At 44.2% G+C, this 22,559-nt stretch overlaps 1 protein-coding gene across 1 annotated transcript in view; it reads left to right on the plus strand.

The window, feature by feature from the left end:
• The window catches only part of LOC120544154 (complement C1q tumor necrosis factor-related protein 6-like), a 61,908-nt gene that overhangs the window by 31,042 nt on the left and 8,307 nt on the right, over positions 1–22,559 (plus strand). The window contains exon 6 of the mRNA XM_039777751.1: positions 18,778–18,912. Within this exon, the coding sequence (XP_039633685.1) occupies positions 18,778–18,912 (135 nt within the window). The remainder of the gene's footprint in view (positions 1–18,777; positions 18,913–22,559) is intronic.

Genomic DNA, 22,559 nt, shown 5'->3' on the forward strand with positions numbered 1-22,559 from the left:
TCCAGTGAAACTTATTTTCAGGCCTTAATGATTGTAATGTGTACAGTTGTCTAATAATGTGATCCTAATGTGAAGCTGCATGTGTTTCATTGAGATCTGGATCTTTTTTGAAAAGTTATTATCTTTGTCTTTTGAGTGTTTACTGCCAGGGCCCAGGTCTGGTAGTACTGCTCCGACAGGTCCAGGTTCTGCTGTAAGCCCTGTTCTGTAGGGGACAACAGAACCAGATCATCTGCATAGAACAGGAACTTGGTCTCAGAGTCGTGTAGAGTGAGACCGGGTGCTGCTGATTTCTCTAGGATGGTGGCCAGTTGGTTTATATAGATGTTGAATAGAGTGGGACTCAAACAGCAGCCCTGTCTCACTCCACGCTTCTGATAGAAGAATGTTGTTCTTTTGTTGCCAATTTTAATACTGCACTTATTGTTAGTGTACATAGATTTAATGATGTCATATATTTTATTCCATACAACAGATTCAATAACTTTGTAGAATAGACCACGAAACATGCAAAGATGTTTTTGTTTTGATGAACATGTTTGTCTATCATGGTGTGTAGGGTGTAAATATGATCAGAAGTTCTGTGTTTTGGTACAAATCCAATTTGACTTTTACTCAAGACATTGTGTTTGGTAAGGAAGTTTATGAGTGTGGAGTTGATGATGCTACAAAGGAGCTTCCCCAGATTACTGTTCACACAGATGCCTCGGTAATTATTTGGGTCAGATGTATCTCCAGTTTTGTAGATTGGTGTGATGAGACCGTGATTCCAGATGTCAGGGAAGTAACCTACACCCAGGATCAAATTAAAGAGTTTCAGAACGGCCAATTGGAATTGCGGGCTGGTGTATTTCAGCATCTCGTTCATGATGCCATCAAGCCCGCTGGCTTTTTTGGGTTTTGGTGCCCGGAGTTTGTCTCTTAGTTCCTGTTCATTAATGGGGGAGTCGAGAGGATTCTGGTTGTCTTTTACAGCCAATTCTAGTTCATTCAGTTTGGTTATTATTTGGTTTTGATTTGGGTCTGGGTTCCTTGGTAATGTCTCATAGAGTGTTTCAAAATGGCCAACCCATATGTCTACAGGTTTGGATTTTTTAAGGTTTTTCCATTTGTCTCAGAATTGGTTTGTGTTCATGGACTCCTCGATTAATGCCAGTTGTTTGTGTGTGTTGAGCTTTTTTGATTCTGAGTGTACGTTTGTAGTGTTTAAGTGTGGCACAGTAAAGAAGGCGTAAGTCTACATTTCCTGGATCTCTGTGTTTTTGGTTAGATAATCTCCTAACATTTTGTCTAATTTCTTTACATTCTTTGTCAAACCAAATATCATCTTTGGGATTCTTAGGTTTATTTTCGGATAATTTTAATTGTGATTTTTTTGTAGTTTTCATGATAATGTGATTGACATGTCTAACTGCATTACTTCTTGACTGTGTACATATGTGGTGTCCAGAAAGGTATCTAATAGTGTTTGAATTTTGGGTGAGCTGATTGCTTTCTGGAACTCTTCTTTGCTGTTTTTGGCCCATCTGTATGATTTCCTGATGTTAAACAGCTTACTGGGCTGTGTGGGTTTGGTGTTGTGGGTCACTGGCCTTCAGAGAAACACAGTAATTTGGCTGTGGTCAGACAGGGGGTCAGGGGTTTAACTGTGAATGCACTGAGAGAGAAAGGGTCTAAATCTGTTACCATGTAGTCAACAGTTGCCGTTGCCATGAAGTGAGCAGAACGTATTTCTACCTAAAGAGTCTCCTCGTAACCTACCGTTGACGATGTACAGACCCAAGCTTTGGCAGAGCTGCAGTAACTCTTGGCCGTTCTTATTGGTCTGGGCGTCACAGTTGGAACGAGGAAGGTTGGTTCTGTCTTGTGGATAGTTGTGTCCGAATATATGACTGTTAACTATAGCTCTGTGTTGTAGTCAGGGAGAGAGACAGTTACCTAGCTCTGTGTTGTAGTCAGGGAGAGAGACAGTTACCTAGCTCTGTGTTGTAGTCAGAGAGAGAGACAGTTACCTAGCTCTGTGTTGTAGTCAGGGAGAGAGACAGTTACCTAGCTCTGTGTTGTAGTCAGGGAGAGAGACAGTTACCTAGCTCTGTGTGGTAGTCAGAGAGAGAGACAGGTACCTATAGCTCTATGTTGTAGTCAGAGAGAGAACAGGTACCTATAGCTCTGTGTTGTAGTCAGGGAGAGACAGTTAACTAGCTCTGTGTTGTAGTGGGAGAGGAAACAGTTACCTAGCTCTGTGTTGTAGTGAGAGAGAGAGAGGTACCTATAGCTCTATTGTAGTCAGGAGAGAGAGAGTACCTAGCTCTGTGTTGTAGTGAGGGAGAGAGACAGTTACCTAGCTCTGTGTTGAAGTCAGGGAGACAGTTACCTAGCTCTGTGGTGTAGTAGGAGAGACAGTTACCTAGCTCTGTGTTGTAGTCAGGGAGAGAGACAGTTACCTAGCTCTGTGTTGTAGTCAGAGAGAGAGACAGTTACCTAGCTCTGTGTTGTAGTCAGGGAGAGAGACAGTTACCTAGCTCTGTGTTGTAGTCAGGGAGAGAGACAGTTACCTAGCTCTGTGTGGTAGTCAGAGAGAGAGACAGGTACCTATAGCTCTGTGTTGTAGTCAGAGAGAGAGACAGGTACCTATAGCTCTGTGTTGTAGTCAGGGAGAGAGACAGTTACCTAGCTCTGTGTTGTAGTTGGAGAGAGAGAAACAGTTACCTAGCTCTGTGTTGTAGTGAGAGAGAGAGACAGGTACCTATAGCTCTGTGTTATAGTCAGAGAGAGAGAGACAGATACCTAGCTCTGTGTTGTAGTGAGGGAGAGAGACAGTTACCTAGCTCTGTGTTGAAGTCAGGGAGACAGTTACCTAGCTCTGTGTTGTAGTTAGAGAGAGAGACAGTTACCTAGCTCTGTGTTGTAGTAGAGAGAGACAGTACCTAGCTCTGTGTTGTAGTCAGGGAGAGAGACAGTTACCTAGCTCTGTGTTGTAGTCAGAGAGATAGACAGTTACCTAGCTCTGTGTTGTAGTCAGAGAGAGAGAGACAGTTACCTAGCTCTCTGTTGTAGTCAGGGAGAGAGAGACAGTTACCAAGCTCTGTGTTGTAGTCAGGGAGAGAGAGACAGTTACCTAGCTCTGTGTTGTAGTCAGAGAGTCAGAGGGAGAGACAGTTACCTATAGCTCTGTGTTGTAGTCAGGGAGACAGTTACCTAGCTCTGTGTTGTAGTCAGGGAGAGAGAGACAGTTACCTACCTCTGTGTTGTAGTCAGGGAGACAGTTACCTAGCTCTGTGTTGTAGTCAGGGAGAGAGAGACAGTTACCTAGCTCTGTGTTGCAGTCAGGGAGAGAGACAGTTACCTAGCTCTGTGTTGGAGTCAGAGAGAGAGAGACAGTTAGCTAGCTCTGTGTTGTAGTCAGGGAGAGTGAGACAGTTACCTAGCTCTGTGTTGTAGTCAGAGAGATAGACAGTTACCTAGCTCTGTGTTGTAGTCAGAGAGAGAGACAGGTACCTAGCTCTGTGTTGTAGTCAGGGAGAGAGAGACAGTTACCTAGCTCTGTGTTGTAGTCAGGGAGAGAGAGACAGTTACCTACCTCTGTGTTGTAGTCAGGAGAGAGAGACAGTTACCTAGCTCTGTGTTGTAGTCAGGGAGAGTGAGACAGTTACCTAGCTCTGTGTTGTAGTCAGGGAGAGAGACAGTTACCTAGCTCTGTGTTGTAGTCAGAGAGAGAGACAGTTACCTAGCTCTGTGTTGTAGTCAGAGAGAGAGAGACAGTTACCTAGCTCTGTGTTGTAGTCAGGGAGAGAGAGACAGTTACCTAGCTCTGTGTTGTAGTCAGAGAGAGAGACAGTTACCTAGCTCTGTGTTGTAGTCAGAGAGAGAGAGACAGTTACCTAGCTCTGTGTTGTAGTCAGAGAGAGAGACAGTGACCTAGCTCTGTGTTGTAGTCAGAGAGAGAGAGAGAGACAGTTACCTAGCTCTGTGTTGTAGTCAGGGAGAGAGAGACAGTTACCTAGCTCTATGTTGTAGTCAGGGAGAGAGAGACAGTTACCTAGCTCTGTGTTGTAGTCAGAGAGAAAGAGACAGTTACCTAGCTCTGTGTTGTAGTCAGAGAGATAGACAGTGACCTAGCTCTGTGTTGTAGTCAGAGAGAGAGAGAGACAGTTACCTAGCTCTGTGTTGTAGTCAGGGAGAGAGGGACAGTTACCTAGCTCTATGTTGTAGTCAGGGAGAGAGAGACAGTTACCTAGCTCTGTGTTGTAGTCAGAGAGATAGACAGTTATCTAGCTCTGTATTGTAGTCAGAGAGAGAGAGACAGTGACCTAGCTCTGTGTTGTAGTCAGAGAGAGAGACAAGTACTTATAGCTCTATGTTGTAGTCAGAGAGAAAGACAGGTACCAATAGCTCTGTGTTGTAGTCAGGGAGAGAGAGACAGTTACCTATAGCTATGTGTTGTAGTCAGAGAGAGAGACAGTTACCTAGCTCTTTGTTGTAATCAGAGAGAGAGAGACAGGTACCTATAGCTCTGTGTTGTAGTCAGGGAGAGAGAGACCGGTACCTATAGCTCTGTGTTGTAGTCAGAGAGAGAGACAGTTACCTAGCTCTTTGTTGTAATCAGAGAGAGAGAGACAGGTACCTATAGCTCTGTGTTGTAGTCAGAGAGAGAGACAGTTACCTAACTCTGTATTGTAGTCAGAGAGAGAGACAGTTACCTAGCTCTGTGTTGCAGTCAGGGAGGGAGAGACAGGTCCCTATAGCTCTGTGTTGTAGTCAGAGAGAGAGACAGGTACCTATAGCTCTGTGTTGTAGTCAGAGAGAGAGACAGTTACCTAACTCTGTGTTGTAGTCAGAGAGAGACAGTTACCTGGCTCTGTGTTGTAGTCAGGGAGAGAGAGACAGTTACCTAGCTCTGTGTTGTAGTGAGAGAGAGAGAGACAGTTACCTAGCTCTGTGTTGTAGTCAGGGAGGGAGAGACAGGTCCCTATATCTCTGTGTTGTAGTCAGGGAGAGAGAGACAGTTACCTTGCTCCGTGTTGTAGTCAGAGAGAGAGACAGGTACCTATAGCTCTTTGTTGTAGTCAGGTAGAGAGAGACAGTTACTTAGCTCTGTGTTGTAGTCAGAGAGAGAGACAGGTACCTATAGCTCTGTGTTGTAATCAGAGAGAGAGACAGGTACCTAGCTCTGTGTTGTAGTCAGAGAGACAGCTACCTAGCTCCGTGTTGTAGTCAGAGAGAGAGACAGTTACCTAGCTCTGTGTTGTAGTCAGAGAGAGAGAGACAGTTACCTAGCTCTGTGTTGTAGTCAGGGAGAGAAAGACAGTTACCTAGCTCTGTGTTGTAGTCAGAGAGAGAGACCGGTACCTATAGCTCTGTATTGTAGTCAGAGAGAGAGACAGGTACCTATACCTCTGTGTTGTAGTCAGAGAGAGTGACAGGTACGTATCGCTCTGTGTTGTAGTCAGAGAGAGAGACAGTTATCTAGCTCTTTGTTGTAGTCAGGGAGAGAGAGACAGGTACCTATAGCTCTGTGTTGTAGTCAGAGAGAGAGACAGGTACCTATAGCTCTGTGTTGTAATCAGGGAGACAGACAGGTACCTAGCTCTGTGTTGTAGTCAGGGAGAGAGACAGGTACCTATAGCTCTGTGTTGTAGTCAGAGAGAGAGACAGGTACCTATAGCTCTGTGTTGTAGTCAGGGAGAGAGACAGGTACCTATAGCTCTGTGTTGTAGTCAGGGAGAGAGACAGGTACCTATAGCTCTGTGTTGTAGTCAGAGAGAGAGAGACAGGTACCTATAGCTCTGTGTTGTAGTCAGAGAGAGAGAGACAGTTACCTAGCTCTGTGTTGTAGTCAGGAGAGAGAGACAGGTACCTATAGCTCTGTGTTGTAGTCAGAGAGAGAGAGACAGGTACCTATAGCTCTGTGTTGTAGTCAGAGAGAGAGAGACAGTTACCTAGCTCTGTGTTGTAGTCAGAGAGAGAGCCAGGTACCTATAGCTCTGTGTTGTAGTCAGAGAGAGAGACAGGTACCTATAGCTCTGTGTTGTAGTCAGAGAGAGAGAGACAGTTACCTAGCTCTGTGTTGTAGTCAGGGAGAGAGACAGGTACCTATAGCTCTGTGTTGTAGTCAGGGAGAGAGACAGGTACCTATAGCTCTGTGTTGTAGTCAGGGAGAGAGCCAGTATGTGTGTTCAGGTCTCCCCAGACATTAGCACCCTTCCCTGGGCCTGGAAGCTGCAGATGTGCTCATGGAGAAGGGGGAAGATGTCTTCATCGTAGTATGGGGAGTCACTAGGGGGAATGTATACAGCACACAGGAATATGTGCGTTGGAGGGTTAGTGATCTCGTTTTATTTTAAGGCAAATGTGTGAGCGTTTATATTTTATCGGGGTGATGTACTTAGATATTTCATCTTTGTACCAGATAATAATCCCTCCTGAGTCCCTCCCTCTTTTAACAGTAGGGAGTTTGACTGATGACAGCAGGATTTCTCTGTAGTTTGGGGGCCAGTGAGTGACAGAGCCAGGTCTACACCAGGTCTCTTGGTGGATGATGATGTCTGTATCTTTGGTGTTGTCTTTGAATTCAGGGGTTTCACTTTTACATCCAAACAATGAAGAGGGAGTTTTTCCTCGCAACTGTCGCACTGCTTGTTCTTGAGGGAATTATTGGAATTGTTGGGGCTTTGTAAATTATATAGTGTGGTCTAGACCTACTCTATCTGTAAAGTGTCTCAAGATAACTCATGTTATGATTTGATACTATAAATAAAATTGAATTGAATTGACTAAAGTAGTAATAAGTTACTTAATTTAAGTTACATATTTTCTAAATGGTATCTTCCGTTTAGCTATTTGCAGATTAATTACAAGTTTACAATATTTGAGAGACCGAAACAAATTATGAATTATTGTGTTGTGTGTTGAAATTAATAAACATAAATTGGTTAAAACAAAATATCCATCCATCCATCTTCATCCGCTTATCCGGTGTCGGGTCGCGGAGGGAGCAGCTCCAGCAGGGGACCCCAAACTTCCCTTTCCCGATCAACATTAACCAGCTCTGACTGGGGGATCCCGAGGCGTTCCCAGGCCAGGTTGGAGATATAATCCCTCCACCATTCTAGTCGGCACCCCACACCAGGTTCAATCATCTGACATTACCAGCATCAACTTCTCCGGCCAAACTATTCCACTTTCAACATCAGCCACTAACCTGGGTGTTAAAATGGACTCTCATCTGACCTTTGAGACTCACATCAAACATCTCTGCAAGACTTCCTTTTTCCACCTCAGGAACATTGCCAAACTCCGTCCCACACTCACTCCTGCAGACGCGGAAAAGCTTGTCCACGCTTTTGTCTCCTCCAGGCTGGACTACTGCAATGCACTCCTCACCGGGATCCCTGGCAAAAGCCTTCAGAAGTTGCAGTATATTCAAAACAGCGCTGCTAGGATCCTGTTGAGGGTGCGCAAATATGACCACATCACCCCCATCCTTAAATCACTCCATTGGCTTCCTGTCTCACTCAGGGTTGAGTACAAGGTCTCCCTCCTGACCCACCAGTGCATTCATGGTGAAGCCCCCCTCTACCTCAAGGAACTCCTCACCCCACAGACCTCAACACGTACCTCCGATCTGCCTCAGCATATTTTTTGAAACCTCCCAGGACAAAGCTTTGTACAATGGGAGATCGGGCTTTCTGCTCAGCTGCTCCCAGACTGTGGAATGCTCTCCCTGACCACCTGAGGACCCCACAGACTGTGGATGCTTTTAAACGTGGCCTTAAAACCCACCTTTTTAGGAGAGCTTTTGAGTGAACTTGTGTCCTTTTGCCTTTTATTTACTTTTCATGCTCTCCATGTGTTTTTATAATTTTTAGCACTATCATGTAGCACTTTGAGATTTGCTTAAATATAAAGTGCATTACAAATTAAATGTATTATTATTATTATTATTATTATTATTACCTAGTCCTGGGTCTTCCCCGAGGCCTCCTCCCAGCTGGACGTGCCTGGAACACCTCCCTAGGGAGGCGCCCAGGGGGCATCCTTACCAGATGCCCGAACCACCTCAACTGGCTCCTTTCGACGCAGGAGCAGCGGCTCTACTCCGAGCTCCTCACGGATGACTGAGCTTCTCACCCTATCTCTAAGGAGGGGCGCCAGCCACCCTCCTGAGGAAACCCATTTTGACCGCTTGTACCCTGGATCTGCTTCTTCGGTCATGACCCAGCCTTCATGACCATAGGTGAGGGTAGGAACGAAAACTGACCGCAGATCGAGAGCTTTGCCTTCTGGCTCAGCTCTCTTTCGTTACAACGGTGCGATAGATTGAATGTAATACCGCACCCCGCTACGACCGATTCTCCACCAATCTCCGCTCCATTGTCCCTCACTCGCGAACAAAACCCCAAGGTACTTGAACTCCTTCACTTGGGGTAAGGACTCATTCCCTACCTGGAGAAGGCATTCCATCGGTTTCCTGCTGAGAACCATGGCCTCCGATTTAGAGGTGCTGATCCTCATCCCAACCGCTTCACACTCGGCTGCGAACCGATCCAGTGAGTGCTGAAGGTCACAGGCCGATGATGCCATCAGGACCACATCATCTGCAAAAAGCAGCGATGAGATCCCCAGCCCACCGAACTGCAACACCTCCCCACCCCGACTATGCCTCGATATCCTGTCCATAAATATTACAAACAGGATTGGTGACAAAGCGCAGCCCTGGTGGAGTCCGACTTACTGCCGAGAACCCGGACACAGCTCTCACTTTGGTCGTACAGAGATTGGATGGCCCTGAGAAGAGACCCCCTCACCCCATACTCCCGCAGCACCTCCCACAGTATCTCCCGGGGGACCCGGTCATACGCCTTTTCCAGATCCACAAAACACATGTAGACCGGTTGAGCATACTCCCAGGCCCCCTCCAGGATCCTTGCGAGAGTGAAGAGCTGGTCCGTTGTTCCACGACCAGGACGGAATCCGCATTGTTTCTCTTCAAATAAAATATGAAAAATAAAATAAATCTGGTAATAATAGCCTCATAATTTAAGACCTGAATTGAATAGTCGATCGACTACTTAAGATAAAACAGCCATAATTAAAAGTGGATAGTAGTTAAACTTATAAAACTTGAGACTGTTATTAAAACAAGTTATTCTTCTTAAAATAAGAATAGTGGTTATGACACCAGGGCTTGACATTAACTTCGGACAAGTACATTTACATTTCACTTGTCCATGCAAAAAAGTCACTTGTCCGGGTAAAGAGTCATCATTTTATAAAAAACAAATTGTTTTGCTAATGCATGCATATGATATAATAATGCAAACCGTTGAAAGCATCCAAACACTATCAGCATTAATAAAATTCAGTTGAAACAGTAGAAACAAACGTGTCCCAACAATAGATTTCCCTTCAACAAGAAAAAAGGATCTCCAGACTCCATAGTACAAGTAGTAATGCGGTACGCGCGGTGCAAGTTAATATATTGAAATTCTAAGTCAGTATTTTAAAGGTTTGTCATTACTTTCAGATTCCCAGTCAATATTCTAAGTTACTAAGTCAATATATTGAGATACTAAGTCGATACTTTGAGATGATGAGTCAATTTATTGAGTTTGTAAGTCAATATTTTAAATGTTCTCATTGGTTTGAGATTCTTGTCGCAATATTCTGAGTTACTGAGTCAATATATTGAGATACTAAGTCAGTATTTTGAGATAAATTAATATATTGAGATACTAAGTCAATATATTGAGATTTAATGCAATATTTTACATTTTCTCCTATATACTTTGAGATTCTTAGTTTATATTCTGAGATACTAAGTCAATATTTTGACCAGACGTAGTGGTGACTTAAACTTGAACTTATACTATATCTAAAATAATTTTGTAGACATAACAATGGATTTTGCCACTAAATGTTGGTGTTAACTATTTTTATACAATTTCACTAATTTCTACCCAGCAGAGGCTGATTTAGAGATCCTTTAAAAGCTGTAGCTACTTTACAGTTGATTATTACCTGATATTTAATCCGCATTTTATTTATTTGTTTCAAAAAGGAGCACAAAAAAACGACATTATAGAATGGCAAAAACGACCACTGGATTGGAAAAGGGTATTTTACAACAACTTTTAATGCAGCACGAGTATGGCGAGGCCAATTTCAAGTGAACGCAACATCTGTGTTTTTCCAACAACAGCAACTACAACGTCATACATTCCTCTCCAGTGAAATACAGACAGACACACTTTTACACCGTTTAGCTGTCAGCATTTTAACAGTTTACTCTAGCTGCTAGTTAACGGTAGGCTAACGTTACCTGCTGTCAAGAGTAGTGTTTACTAGCGTGACATGCGGCGATGTTTAGGTTCCCTCGTCCATTTTCGGAGCATCAGAGAGAAACGCAAGCATTTCAGTAGCACCAAAATCTGCGTTGCAATTCGGTTCGGTAGATAACGGTTGTTAAGGCACCGGTGCCGTATTAGCACCAGGTCTCTCGTTTTCTGTCAACGATGTGGCGAGGAGGTAACGTTAAGGCGGAGTTAGCAAGCTAACATTACCTAACTAACACCGGCAGGTTCGCTGTGCTTTCATGCTGCATCGCTTACAGAGAATGAGCTGAACAGCGGGCTGGGTCTAACGTTAGCGGCCCGCTGACCGACTACCGCTGGGTAGTGTTGATGAACTGACCGAAGAGCCGGTTAATTAACCCGACTCGTGTCACTGAGCCGGGAGAATCGAGTGCCATACGTCAATGAACCGACTCACTCCTGTTTTTTTCTTCATTCGTGCCATTGGCATTACAATGGTTGGCCGTTGTGTAGCTGGTATTCTTCTGCTACTGTGTAGTAATAGCTCATTAGCGCCTCCACTGGACTGGAGTGGTGGTGGTAGAATCAATCAGGGAAGGAGCTACCTAGACCCATTGCCTAGACCCTATGCCGAACGAGACCGAATGTAACCGTGCAACTGGCCGGCCCGCTCGAGTCTAATGTAAGTAAGTAAGTAAAATTTATTTGTATAGCATCTTTCACAGATAAAAATCACAAATTGCTTCACAATAAAATGCAATACAACACAAGAAGTCACAATACGAGCACATTGAAATACAAATAGAAAATGTAACAAACAACCATAAAAAATAAAATGGAAAGACCGAAGGCTTATTTAAGATGCCACTCGACTCTAATGTAACCGTGCAACCGGCCAGCCACTCGACTCTAATGTAACCGTGCAACCGGCCAGCCACTCGACTCTAATGTAACCGTGCAACCGGCCAGCCACTCGACTCTAATGTAACCGTGCAACCGGCCAGCCACTCGACTCTAATGCTAATGTAACCGTGCAACCGGCCAGCCGCCAGCCACTCGACTCTAATGTAACCGTGCAACCGGCCAGCCACTCGACTCTAATGCTAATGTAACCGTGCAACCGGCCAGCCACTCGACTCTAATGTAACCGTGCAACCGGCCAGCCACTCGACTCTAATGTAACCGTGCAACCGGCCAGCCACTCGACTCTAATGTAACCGTGCAACCGGCCAGCCACTCGACTCTAATGTAACCGTGCAACCGGCCAGCCACTCGACTCTAATGTAATCAAGCGGTGTCTTGGTTCTCAGCAAGTTTGGGTTATTAACAAAGTCTTGTTTCTGGTGCATCTTAGAGGATTGTGTTCATGGCAATTCACACATTATCGATGGGGAAGTACAGTACATCACATACAAATACACGTCATGTTATTTTGGTTTATGTTAAGTTAAATGTTAGAAGTGAATGTTGCTACGTGGTAGCTAGGCTAGGCTGTCACAAGGAGACCGCGCACCAGGCTACTGAACGAGACCGAAAGGACCGTAACCGAGGGTACTGCATGAGACTATATTCAAACGGGTGTCTAGGTTCTCGGCAAGTTTGACTTATCAACCGATAGCAAAAGCCTTTATTTCTCGTGCATTTTAGAATTGTGATCATGGAAATTCATATGCTACATTACCAAGGGGAAAGTATTAGGCCTATATCATACTTGGGGTAAGGACTCATTCCCTACCTGGAGAAGGCATTCCATCGGTTTCCTGCTGAGAACCATGGCCTCCGATTTAGAGGTGCTGATCCTCATCCCAACCGCTTCACACTCCGCTGCGAACCGATCCAGTGAGTGCTGAAGGTCACAGGCCGATGATGCCATCAGGACCACATCATCTGAAAAAGCAGCGATGAGATCCCCAGCCCACCGAACTGCAACCCCCTTCCCCACCCCGACTATGCCTCCGATATCCTGTCCATAAATATTACAAACAGGATTGGTGACAAAGCGCAGCCCTGGTGGAGTCCGACTTACTGCCGAGAACCCGGACACAGCTCTCACTTTGGTCGCATTAGAGATTGGATGGCCCTGAGAAGAGACCCCTCACCCCATACTCCCCCAGCACCTCCCACAGTATCTCCCGGGGACCCGGTCATACTTTCCAGATCCACAAAACACATGTAGACCGGTTAAGCATACTCCCAGGGCCCCTCCAGGATCCTTGCGAGAGTGAAGAGCTGGTCCGTTGTTCCACCGACCAGGACGGAATCCGCATTGTTTCTCTTCAAATAAAATATGAAAAATAAAATAAATCTGGTAATAATAGCCTCATAATTTAAGACCTGAATTGAATAGTCGACGACTTACTTAAGATAAAACAGCCATAATTAAAAGTGGATAGTAGTTAAACTTATAAAACTTGAGACTGTTATTAAAACAAGTTATTCTTCTTAAAATAAGAATAGTGGTTATGACACCAGGGCTTGATTAACTCGGACAAGTACTACTTACATTTCACTTGTCCATGCAAAAAAGTCACTTGTCCGGGTAAAGAGTCATCATTTTATAAAAAACAAATTGTTTTGCTAATGCATGCATATGATATAATAATGCAAACCGTTGAAAGCATCCAAACACTATCAGCATTAATAAAATTCAGTTGAAACAGTAGAAACAAACGTGTCCCAACAATAGATTTCCCCTTCAACAAGAAAAAAGGATCTCCAGACTCCATAGTACAAAGTAATACGTTGCACGCCGGCGTGCAGAAGTTAATATATTGAAATTCTAAGTCAGTATTTTAAAGGTTTGTCATTACTTTCAGATTCCTAGTCAATATTCTAAGTTACTAAGTCAATATATTGAGATACTAAGTCGATACTTTGAGATGATGAGTCAATTTATTGAGTTTGTAAGTCAATATTTTAAATGTTCTCATTGGTTTGAGATTCTTAGTCAATATTCTGAGTTACTGAGTCAATATATTGAGATACTAAGTCAGTATTTTGAGATAAATTAATATATTGAGATACTAAGTCAATATATTGAGATTCTAAAGCAATATTTTACATTTTCTCATTACTTTGAGATTCTTAGTTTATATTCTGAGATACTAAGTCAATATTTTGACCAGACGTAGTGGTGACTTAAACTTGAACTTATACTATATCTAAAATAATTTTGTAGACATAACAATGGATTTTGCCACTAAATGTTGGTGTTAACTATTTTTATACAATTTCACTAATTTCTACCCAGCAGAGGCTGATTTAGAGATCCTTTAAAAGCTGTAGCTACTTTACAGTTGATTATTACCTGATATTTAATCCGCATTTTATTTATTTGTTTCAAAAAGGAGCACAAAAAAACGACATTATAGAATGGCAAAAACGACCACTGGATTGGAAAAGGGTATTTTACAACAACTTTTAATGCAGCACGAGTATGGCGAGGCCAATTTCAAGTGAACGCAACATCTGTGTTTTTCCAACAACAGCAACTACAACGTCATACATTCTTCTCCAGTGAAAATACAGACAGTACATTTTACACCGGTTTAGCTGTCAGCATTTTAACAGTTTACTCTAGCTGCTAGTTAACGGTAGGCTAACGTTACCTGCTGTCAAGAGTAGTGTTTACTAGCGCGGATATGCGGCGATGTTTAGGTTCCCCGTCCATTTCGAGCATCAGAGAGAAACGCAAGCATTTCAGTAGCACCAAAATCGCGTTGCAATTCGTTCGGTAGATAACGGTTGTTAAGGCACCGCGTCGTATAGGCACCAGGTCTCTCTCGCTTTCTGTCAACGATGTGGCGTGAGGTAACGTATACGGAGCGGGGTTAGCAAGCTAACATTACCTAACTAACACCCGCAGGTTCGCTGTGCTTTCATGCTGCATCGCTTTCACAGAGAATGAGCTGAACAGCGGGTTGGTCTAACGTTAGCGCTCGACCGACTACCGCTGGGTAGTGTTGACGAACTGACCGAAGAGCCGGTTAATTAACCCGAATTCGTGTCACTGAGCCGGAGAATCGAGCCATACGTCAATGAACCGACTCACCTCTGTTTTTTCTTCATTCGTGCCATTGGCATTACAATGGTTGGCCGTTATGTAGCTGGTATTCTTCTGCTACTGTGTAGTAATAGCTCATTAGCGCCTCCACTGGACTGGAGTGGTGGTGGTAGAATCAATCAGGGAAGGAGCGCACCTAGACCCATTGCCTAGACCCTATGCGCAACGAGACCGAATGTAACCGTGCAACTGGCCGGCCCGTCCGAAGTCTAATGTAAGTAAGTAAGTAAAATTTATTTGTATAGCATCTTTCACAGATAAAAAACACAAATTGGTTCACAATAAAAATGCAATACAACACAAGAAGTCACAATACGAGCACATTGAAATACAAATAGAAAATGTAACAAACAACCATAAAAATAAAATGGAAAGACCCGGGGTGCATTTAAGATGCCACTCGACTCTAATGTAACCGTGCAACCGGCCAGCCACTCGACTCTAATGTAACCGTGCAACCGGCCAGCCACTCGACTCTAATGTAACCGCAGTACCGGCCAGCCACCGACCTCTAATGCTAATGTAACCGTGTAACCGCCAGCCGCCAGCCACTCGACTCTAATGTAACCGCGTAAACCGGCCAGCCACCGACTCTAATGCTAATGTAACCGTGCAACCGGCCAGCCACTCGACTCTAATGTAACCGTGCAACCGGCCAGCCACCGGACTCTAATGTAAAACCGTGCAACCGCCAGCCACTGACTCTAATGTAACCGGCAACCGGCCAGCCACTCGACTCTTAATGTAACCGTGCACCGGCCAGCCACTCAACTCTAATGTAATCGCGAAGCGGTGTCTTGGTTCTCAGCAAGTTTGGGTTATTAACAAAGTCTTGTTTCTGGTGCATCTTAGAGGATTGTGTTCATGGCAATTCACACATTATCGATGGGGAAGTACAGTACATCACATACAAATACACGTCATGTTATTTTGGTTTATGTTAAGTTAAATGTTAGAAGTGAATGTTGCTACGTGGTAGCTAGGCTAGGCTGTCACAAGGAGACCGCGCACCAGGCTACTGAACGAGACCGAAAGGACCGTAACCGAGGGTACTGCATGAGACTATATTCAAACGGGTGTCTAGGTTCTCGGCAAGTTTGACTTATCAACCGATAGCAAAAGCCTTTATTTCTCGTGCATTTTAGAATTGTGATCATGGAAATTCATATGCTACATTACCAAGGGGAAAGTATTAGGCCTATATCATACAAATACACGTAATGTTATCTTGACAGATATGTAAAGTTAAACGCGATCACTGGGTCTGTGAGGTGGTGGAGGGTGATGGGGGCTGGGTCTGAGGTGGTGGAGGGTGATGGGGGCTGGGTCTGTGAGGTGGTGGAGGGTGATGGGGGCTGGGTCTGTGAGGGTGTGCCAGGGTGATGGGGGCTGGGTCTGGGTGAGGTGGTGCAGGTGATGGGGGCTGGGTCTGTGAGGTGGTGCACGGGTGATGGGGGCTGGGTCTGTGAGGTGGTGCAGGGTGATGGGGGCTGGGTCTGTGAGGTGGTGGAGGGGTGATGGGGGTTGGGTCTGGGAGGTGGTGGAGGGTGATGGGGGCTGGGTCTGGGAGGTGGTGGAGGGTGATGGGGGCTGGGTCTGGGAGGTGGTCGAGGGTGATGGGGGCTGGGTCTGGGAGGTGGTGGAGGGTGATGGGGGCTGGGTCTGTGAGGTGGTGCAGGGTGATGGGGGCTGGGTCTGGGAGGTGGAGGTGATGGGGGCCGGGGCCCAGGAAGGTGGCAGGTGATGGGGTCTTAGGAGGTGGAGGTCATGGGGGCTGGTTGTATAAGGTTCATGGGGCTCGGTCTGGGAGGTAAATCATAAGGGTGATGGGGATTGGTCTAGAGGTGGATGATAGGTTTGGTTGGGGTCCAGTGGCATGGTCGCAGGCTGGATTATGCGAGTGGTGATGGGGTCTATGGGGGGGTAGTGGCATGCATTATCATAAGGTCTGAGGCTGTGGATGGAAGTCTTGTTTTGAGGATGATGTGGTGCCTGGGGAGGTTGGGATGATGGGGGCGCTCCATCGCCAGGACTGACCAGCACTTGTGGTCGCTTTACAGGACTCACTTGTGGTATGGGTGAGCTGTGGTTTAGGATGGTAGGAGGGGGGGTGGGGGGGAGTGGAGTGGCTGTGGTTCAGGTTGGGGGGCTGTTGGGATGGTGATGGAGGCTTTTTTTTCTGTTTTTTTGTTCCAGACTGTGGAGCTGCTCCGTGAGGCTGAGAATGGTTTGCTCTCTCAGGTTCAGCTCCTCTTACAGCAGTGAGATCTCTGTCCATGACCTGTCTGTCCTGCTGTATCTCCTCTCTTATAGCAGTGAGATCTCTGTCCATGACCTGTCTGTCCTGCTGTATCTCCTCTCTTACAGCAGTGAGATCTCTGTCCATGACCTGTCTGTCTGCTGTATCTCCTCTCTTACAGCAGTGAGATCTCTGTCCATGACCTGTCTGTCTGCTGTATCTCCTCTCTTACAGCAGTGAGATCTCTGTCCATGACCTGTCTGTCTGCTGTATCTCCTCTCTTATAGCAGTGAGATCTCTGTCCATGACCTGTCTGTCTGCTGTATCTCCTCTCTTATAGCAGTGAGATCTCTGTCCATGACCTGTCTGTCTGCTGTATCTCCTCTCTTACAGCAGTGAGATCTCTGTCCATGACCTGTCTGTCCTGCTGTATCTCCTCTCTTATAGCAGTGAGATCTCTGCCCATGACCTGTCTGTCTGCTGTATCTCCTCTCTTATAGCAGTGAGATCTCTGTCCATGACCTGTCTGTCTGCTGTATCTCCTCTCTTATAGCAGTGAGATCTCTGTCCATGACCTGTCTGTCTGCTGTATCTCCACTCTTATAGCAGTGAGATCTCTGTCCATGACCTGTCTGTCCTGCTGTATCTCCTCTCTTATAGCAGTGAGATCTCTGTCCATGACCTGTCTGTCCTGCTGTATCTCCTCTCTTGCAGCAGTGAGATCTCTGTCCATGACCTGTCTGTCTGCTGTATCTCCTCTCTTGCAGCAGTGAGATCTCTGCCCATGACCTGTCTGTCTGCTGTATCTCCTCTCTTATAGCAGTGAGCTCTGTTCTCAGAGCTTCTCTGTCCTGCTGCAGCTCCTGAACCTCTCCTCTTAGCTCCTGTATGGAGGCCTTCATCTCGTTCCTCACCTGGCTGATCTGGTCTCTTAGCTGCTGTGTGGATTCAGTGGTCTGTTTAGAAAGCAGTAGCTCCTTCAGCTCCACCAGCTCTACTTCTTGCAGGGACAGACTCTCTCTCATCTGGGACACTCTGCTGTCCAGTTGACTGCTGAGCCCTGGACGGTCTCCTAAAAGCTGTTCCTCTTCCAGCTCTTCCCCTGGTGGAGGCTCTGTGGGGATGATGAAGCTCTTCTCCTCACTGCTGATCTTCTCCTGTCTCTGTTTCTCAGTCTCTGCCAGAGCTCTGATGGTGTTGAAGTCCTCTTGGACAGAGCTGAAACTGGCCTCATTGCCTTGGAACATGATGGTCCCATTATGGTAGACATTGACAGTGAGAGGTGGGCTGTCCTTGTCTTCATCTTTGATGACTATCTGTCTCCCACTGCATATGCCTCTCTTCTTATGGTGGTCGTAGTGGGCACAGATAGCTTTATGCCACGCATCAGTACTGTCTGTGTACAGCAGTAGGTTACTAATTCCTCCTGTGGGACATATGTCTGCAGTCAGAGCCTCTGGGTTTTCTCTGAGCTTTTTGTGTTTGTAAGCTTTCTCAGCCTGTGTACTTTTAATTTCTGTTGGGTAGCCAATCACAAGGAGGCTGGGCTGTCTCCCGGGAGATCCCAACATTGGTTCAGTTCCTACCTGACGCTGTGCTGCTCCCTCTGCTGCTACTTAGCATGCTATGTTAAATTAGCATAGACTAGCCTTGGTTTCTTGAGGTACAAATTACAAATTAAACTATTGTTTTTATGAAGAAGCTTACCTTACTACTCTACTACAGCTTCTCTTGAGTCTGAAGGAGACAGTGCTAGCCTTTGGTGGGTTTTCCTTTGGTTTGGAGCCTTTTGGTCCTTAGCTTAGTGTAGCATAGCCTTCTTGCTCCTCTTCTCTGTCCTTAGCTGCTGTTAGCAGGATTAGCTGTTGTTAGCAGAGTTAGCTGTCGTGTTAGCTCATCCTTGTCTTCACTTCTGTTGCCTTATTAAATCGTTTCCTTGAATCTTCTTCTTCCAGTTTTCCTCTTGTTATAGTTTGATTTATTGAGAATTTAGTAGGTTTATCTCAGTTTAAAACTATTTATTTGTCATTTCTGTAGGAGCTTCAATAAAACATGTCTTCTCTCCCTCTCTGTCACTCTCTCTCTCTCTGTCTCTCTCTGTCTGTCTGTCTGTCTCTCTCTCTCTCTCTCTCTCTCCCCCTCTGACTCCCTCTCTCTCTCAGTCCGACAGGTTGCATTCTCAGCCTCTCTGCTGGCTGGAGGCCAAACAGCAAATACTGGACCCTTTTCCTCGATCACTACCCTGATCTACAAACACGTCCCCACCAACATCGGAAATGCCTACAACTCAAACACAGGTAGCTCTGATATTCTAACAATACATTTTCAGGATGCACTGATATCAACATATTGACTGATTACCAATATTTAGCGATGTTGATGTTGATTTCCTTTTGGCAAAACATTATGTAAATAAACAGTGTTTATTTCAACCAAACCAGATTGTTGGAACAGTAGAAAGATGAACGAAGACTCTTAAAGGAATAGTTCACCGTTGGAAAGATGAATATATCTTTAAATTGGGTCCCTTATGTAGGAGAAATGTGAACATTTTTTAGAAGTTGGTGGCTTCTAGGCCGAGAAAATCCAGAAAATTTGTTTTTGGCTCCTGTGGCTGAAAGACATCAAATCCCAGAATGCACTTGCTTCGCTGCTTTATAGTCTACTCCCAAGCCACGCCTACCCTTTACAGACAGACAGACAGACAGACAGACAGACAGACAGTGAGACAGACAGACAGACAGACAGTGAGACAGACAGTGAGACAGACAGACACACAGACAGTCATCTCAACTCAACTGTTTTATTGTTGTTTCAACCATATATATGAAACAACGTTTCACTGTCGCTCAAGTGGTGTTACACATTTAAAATATATAAAAACCACATTATATAAAAACAACATATGAAACAGGCTACATTTAGTGCACACATATTATAGGCTCCGTAAAGTTCAGCTAACACATACTAGCATTAGCGCTTGGTGTAAACACCGAGTATAAACACAGCTGTGAATAAGCGTGGGATGGAGAATGGTCGGCATCTAACAGTCACAATCTCCACCAGCAGTTAGCAGTTAGTTGGATCCAAGCCCCCCATTTCTGCCCCAGTCCGTGTTAACACAGCCCACCTCCACTAGTCTTACCCAGAGACAGAGCAGCCGGCCTGGTAGCTGGATAGTCCGGTACACTGTAGTTCAGCCATGTTTCCACAACAACAAAAACGCAGCAGTCTCTGAACTCGCTGGGCGTTTCGTTGACGGTGGATGTGGTCAGACGGTGGCGGGATGCCCCGACACTTAAATTCAACTAAAATGTGACAGTGACCAATCAGTTATGGACCTCCAGTCTGTTGAGAAGCCTCTCTAGACGCAGAAACCAAGAGCAATCACACCATCAAACGTTAAGACACGTTAAGAAAAAAGATCCGTATTTTACCGTAATCCAATAACACGAAAAACAAAAGTAATCCACAGCGATCAGTAGATCCACCTCGCTGATTAAACAATGTGGAATAAAAGGTATAAATGTCCTAAGCTGTAAGTAGTAAGCTGACAGCAGATGTATATACTTGGCATTTAAGCAACCTTTATTACAACGTTGGCACGGTAACATGTCCAGACTAGTGCTACAGTCATTTCATTTTTTGTGTCCAGCATATGCGTCAACAATAGTCTCGGGTGAGAGTCAAAAATATGTTTTTAACTAAAGCAGCATATTAAATCAGATGTATTACCTACCACCATTTAGTTGTTTTGTGCTATTTAAATTATTTATAAAATATCTGGGGTCCATTCCAGGAAGGAGGTTTAACAAACTCTGAGTTGATTTACTCTGAGATGGAAACTCTGAGTTTTTGGTTCCAGAACAGCTGATATGATTTGGTTCAATCAACTCAGAGTATGTTCACGCATGTGCACCACCACTATAAAAAGGCAGCATGAATGGAGCCATGATTCTACGATTCACCATGGTAACAACCACAAACAAACGGGTCGGCAGAAATACTCATGCGTACAAACAGTGAGTTTGAACATTTCGTTAAAAAAGCAGGACAGCGGCTGCTGCTGCAAAAGAGAGAGAATTGGTGTGGGAGAAGATTGCTGCTTGAGTCAATGACTACGCATTAACTGTATTAATTTCATATTTAATCACAGTTAACTTATAATATTACTGGTAGAAACTGGAATTGTATTACACCTGTAATTTCATTTAGGTGCAATCCTGCGGGCGAAAAAGTAAACTATACTAATCCTATTCTGAGGCTGCAGCACCATGATCATTACCAGAACTATAATGTATAATCAGTTATTTCTTTTTAATGGCTCTACTGTCCAGGGAACACTACAAAAACGTTTAAAAAACGTTTCAGAGCGAGTCACACTTTTCTGACGGCTCTGCATACAGTGGCTTTACTATTACAGTATAATCCATATACACACCAATACACACAGATACACACACAGATACACATACAGTTGCTTTACTATTACAGTATGATCCATATACACACCAATACACACAGATACACACACAGATACACATACAGTTGCTTTACTATTACAGTATGATCCATATACACACCAATACACACAGATACACACACAGATACACATACAGTTGCTTTACTATTACAGTATGATCCATATACACACCAATACACACAGATACACACACAGATACACATACAGTTGCTTTACTATTACAGTATGATCCATATACACACCAATACACACAGATACACACACAGATACACATACAGTTGCTTTACTATTACAGTATGATTCGCTACTGTTATAAAGAAAACTGCTGTTTGCAAAAAACGTAATGCGACACAAAGAATCTGCTGGGATGTTAAAGCCTGTCCACGATGGCTGATGTTAGTGATATGAGGACAGATAAGGTATCTACATATCTAATGTTAGTGATATGAGGACGATAAGGTATCTACATATCTAATGTTAGTGATATGAGGACAGATAAGGTATCTACATATCTAATGTTAGTGATATGAGGACAGATAAGGTATCTACATATCTAATGTTAGTGATATGAGGACAGATAAGGTATCTACATATCTAATATTAGTGATATGAGGATGATAAGGTATCTACATATCTAATGTTAGTGATATAAGGAGGATAAGGTATCTACATATCTAATGTTAGTGATATGAGGACAGATAAGGTATCTACATATCTAATGTTAGTGATATGAGGACAGATAAGGTATCTACATATCTAATGGACTGTGATAAAAAATACCTCTCAAATCTGTTGTGTGGAAATGAAAATACATCTATAGTCAGGACTTATTATCATTCTGCATTTTATTTAATTCTACAGTTGTTTACAATGATCGGTGTTTACACCAAGCGCTAATGATCGTAATGTATTTCTGATCATTTGAAGAAAAAAAAATCATATTATGCAAAGAATCTTTAACACTGCAATTTACATCAGCAATTAAACTGATTAAATCCTGAGTTATTTGGTGATTGATCGCTAAATAGGGCCAAAATGCAGTAGTGGAATGTAGCCTTTGCTTCTTTGTTACTGTCCTTAAGTACATTTTTCAAGTATCTGTACTGAATCAATAGTGCATACTTTTGATTTTACTTACATTCTGCAGTGATTATCTATACCTTCTACTCCACTACATTTCTAACTTTTCGTTACATTTTCTGATCAGTTTCCCCCCCGCAAAAACGTCTTCCTGACCGTTACACGTTTGTCTCACCAGTGAAGTTTGGTTGCCATAGATACTGTATATATGGATTGCCATAGATACTGTATATATGGTGCAGCTCCACTGACCCTCGGTAATACAGCCTCCGGTAAAAGTGAAAATGAAAATGTTTGTTTTTTATTATTCCCGTTTTTAAATCATAGTTGCTATATCTGTTTCTCTCCACAGCGTTGTTTACTCCTCCGCCAGGCTGCGTA

This window comes from Perca fluviatilis, chromosome 16 (assembly GCF_010015445.1).
Source record: "Perca fluviatilis chromosome 16, GENO_Pfluv_1.0, whole genome shotgun sequence".
Taxonomy (NCBI): Eukaryota; Metazoa; Chordata; class Actinopteri; order Perciformes; family Percidae; genus Perca; species Perca fluviatilis.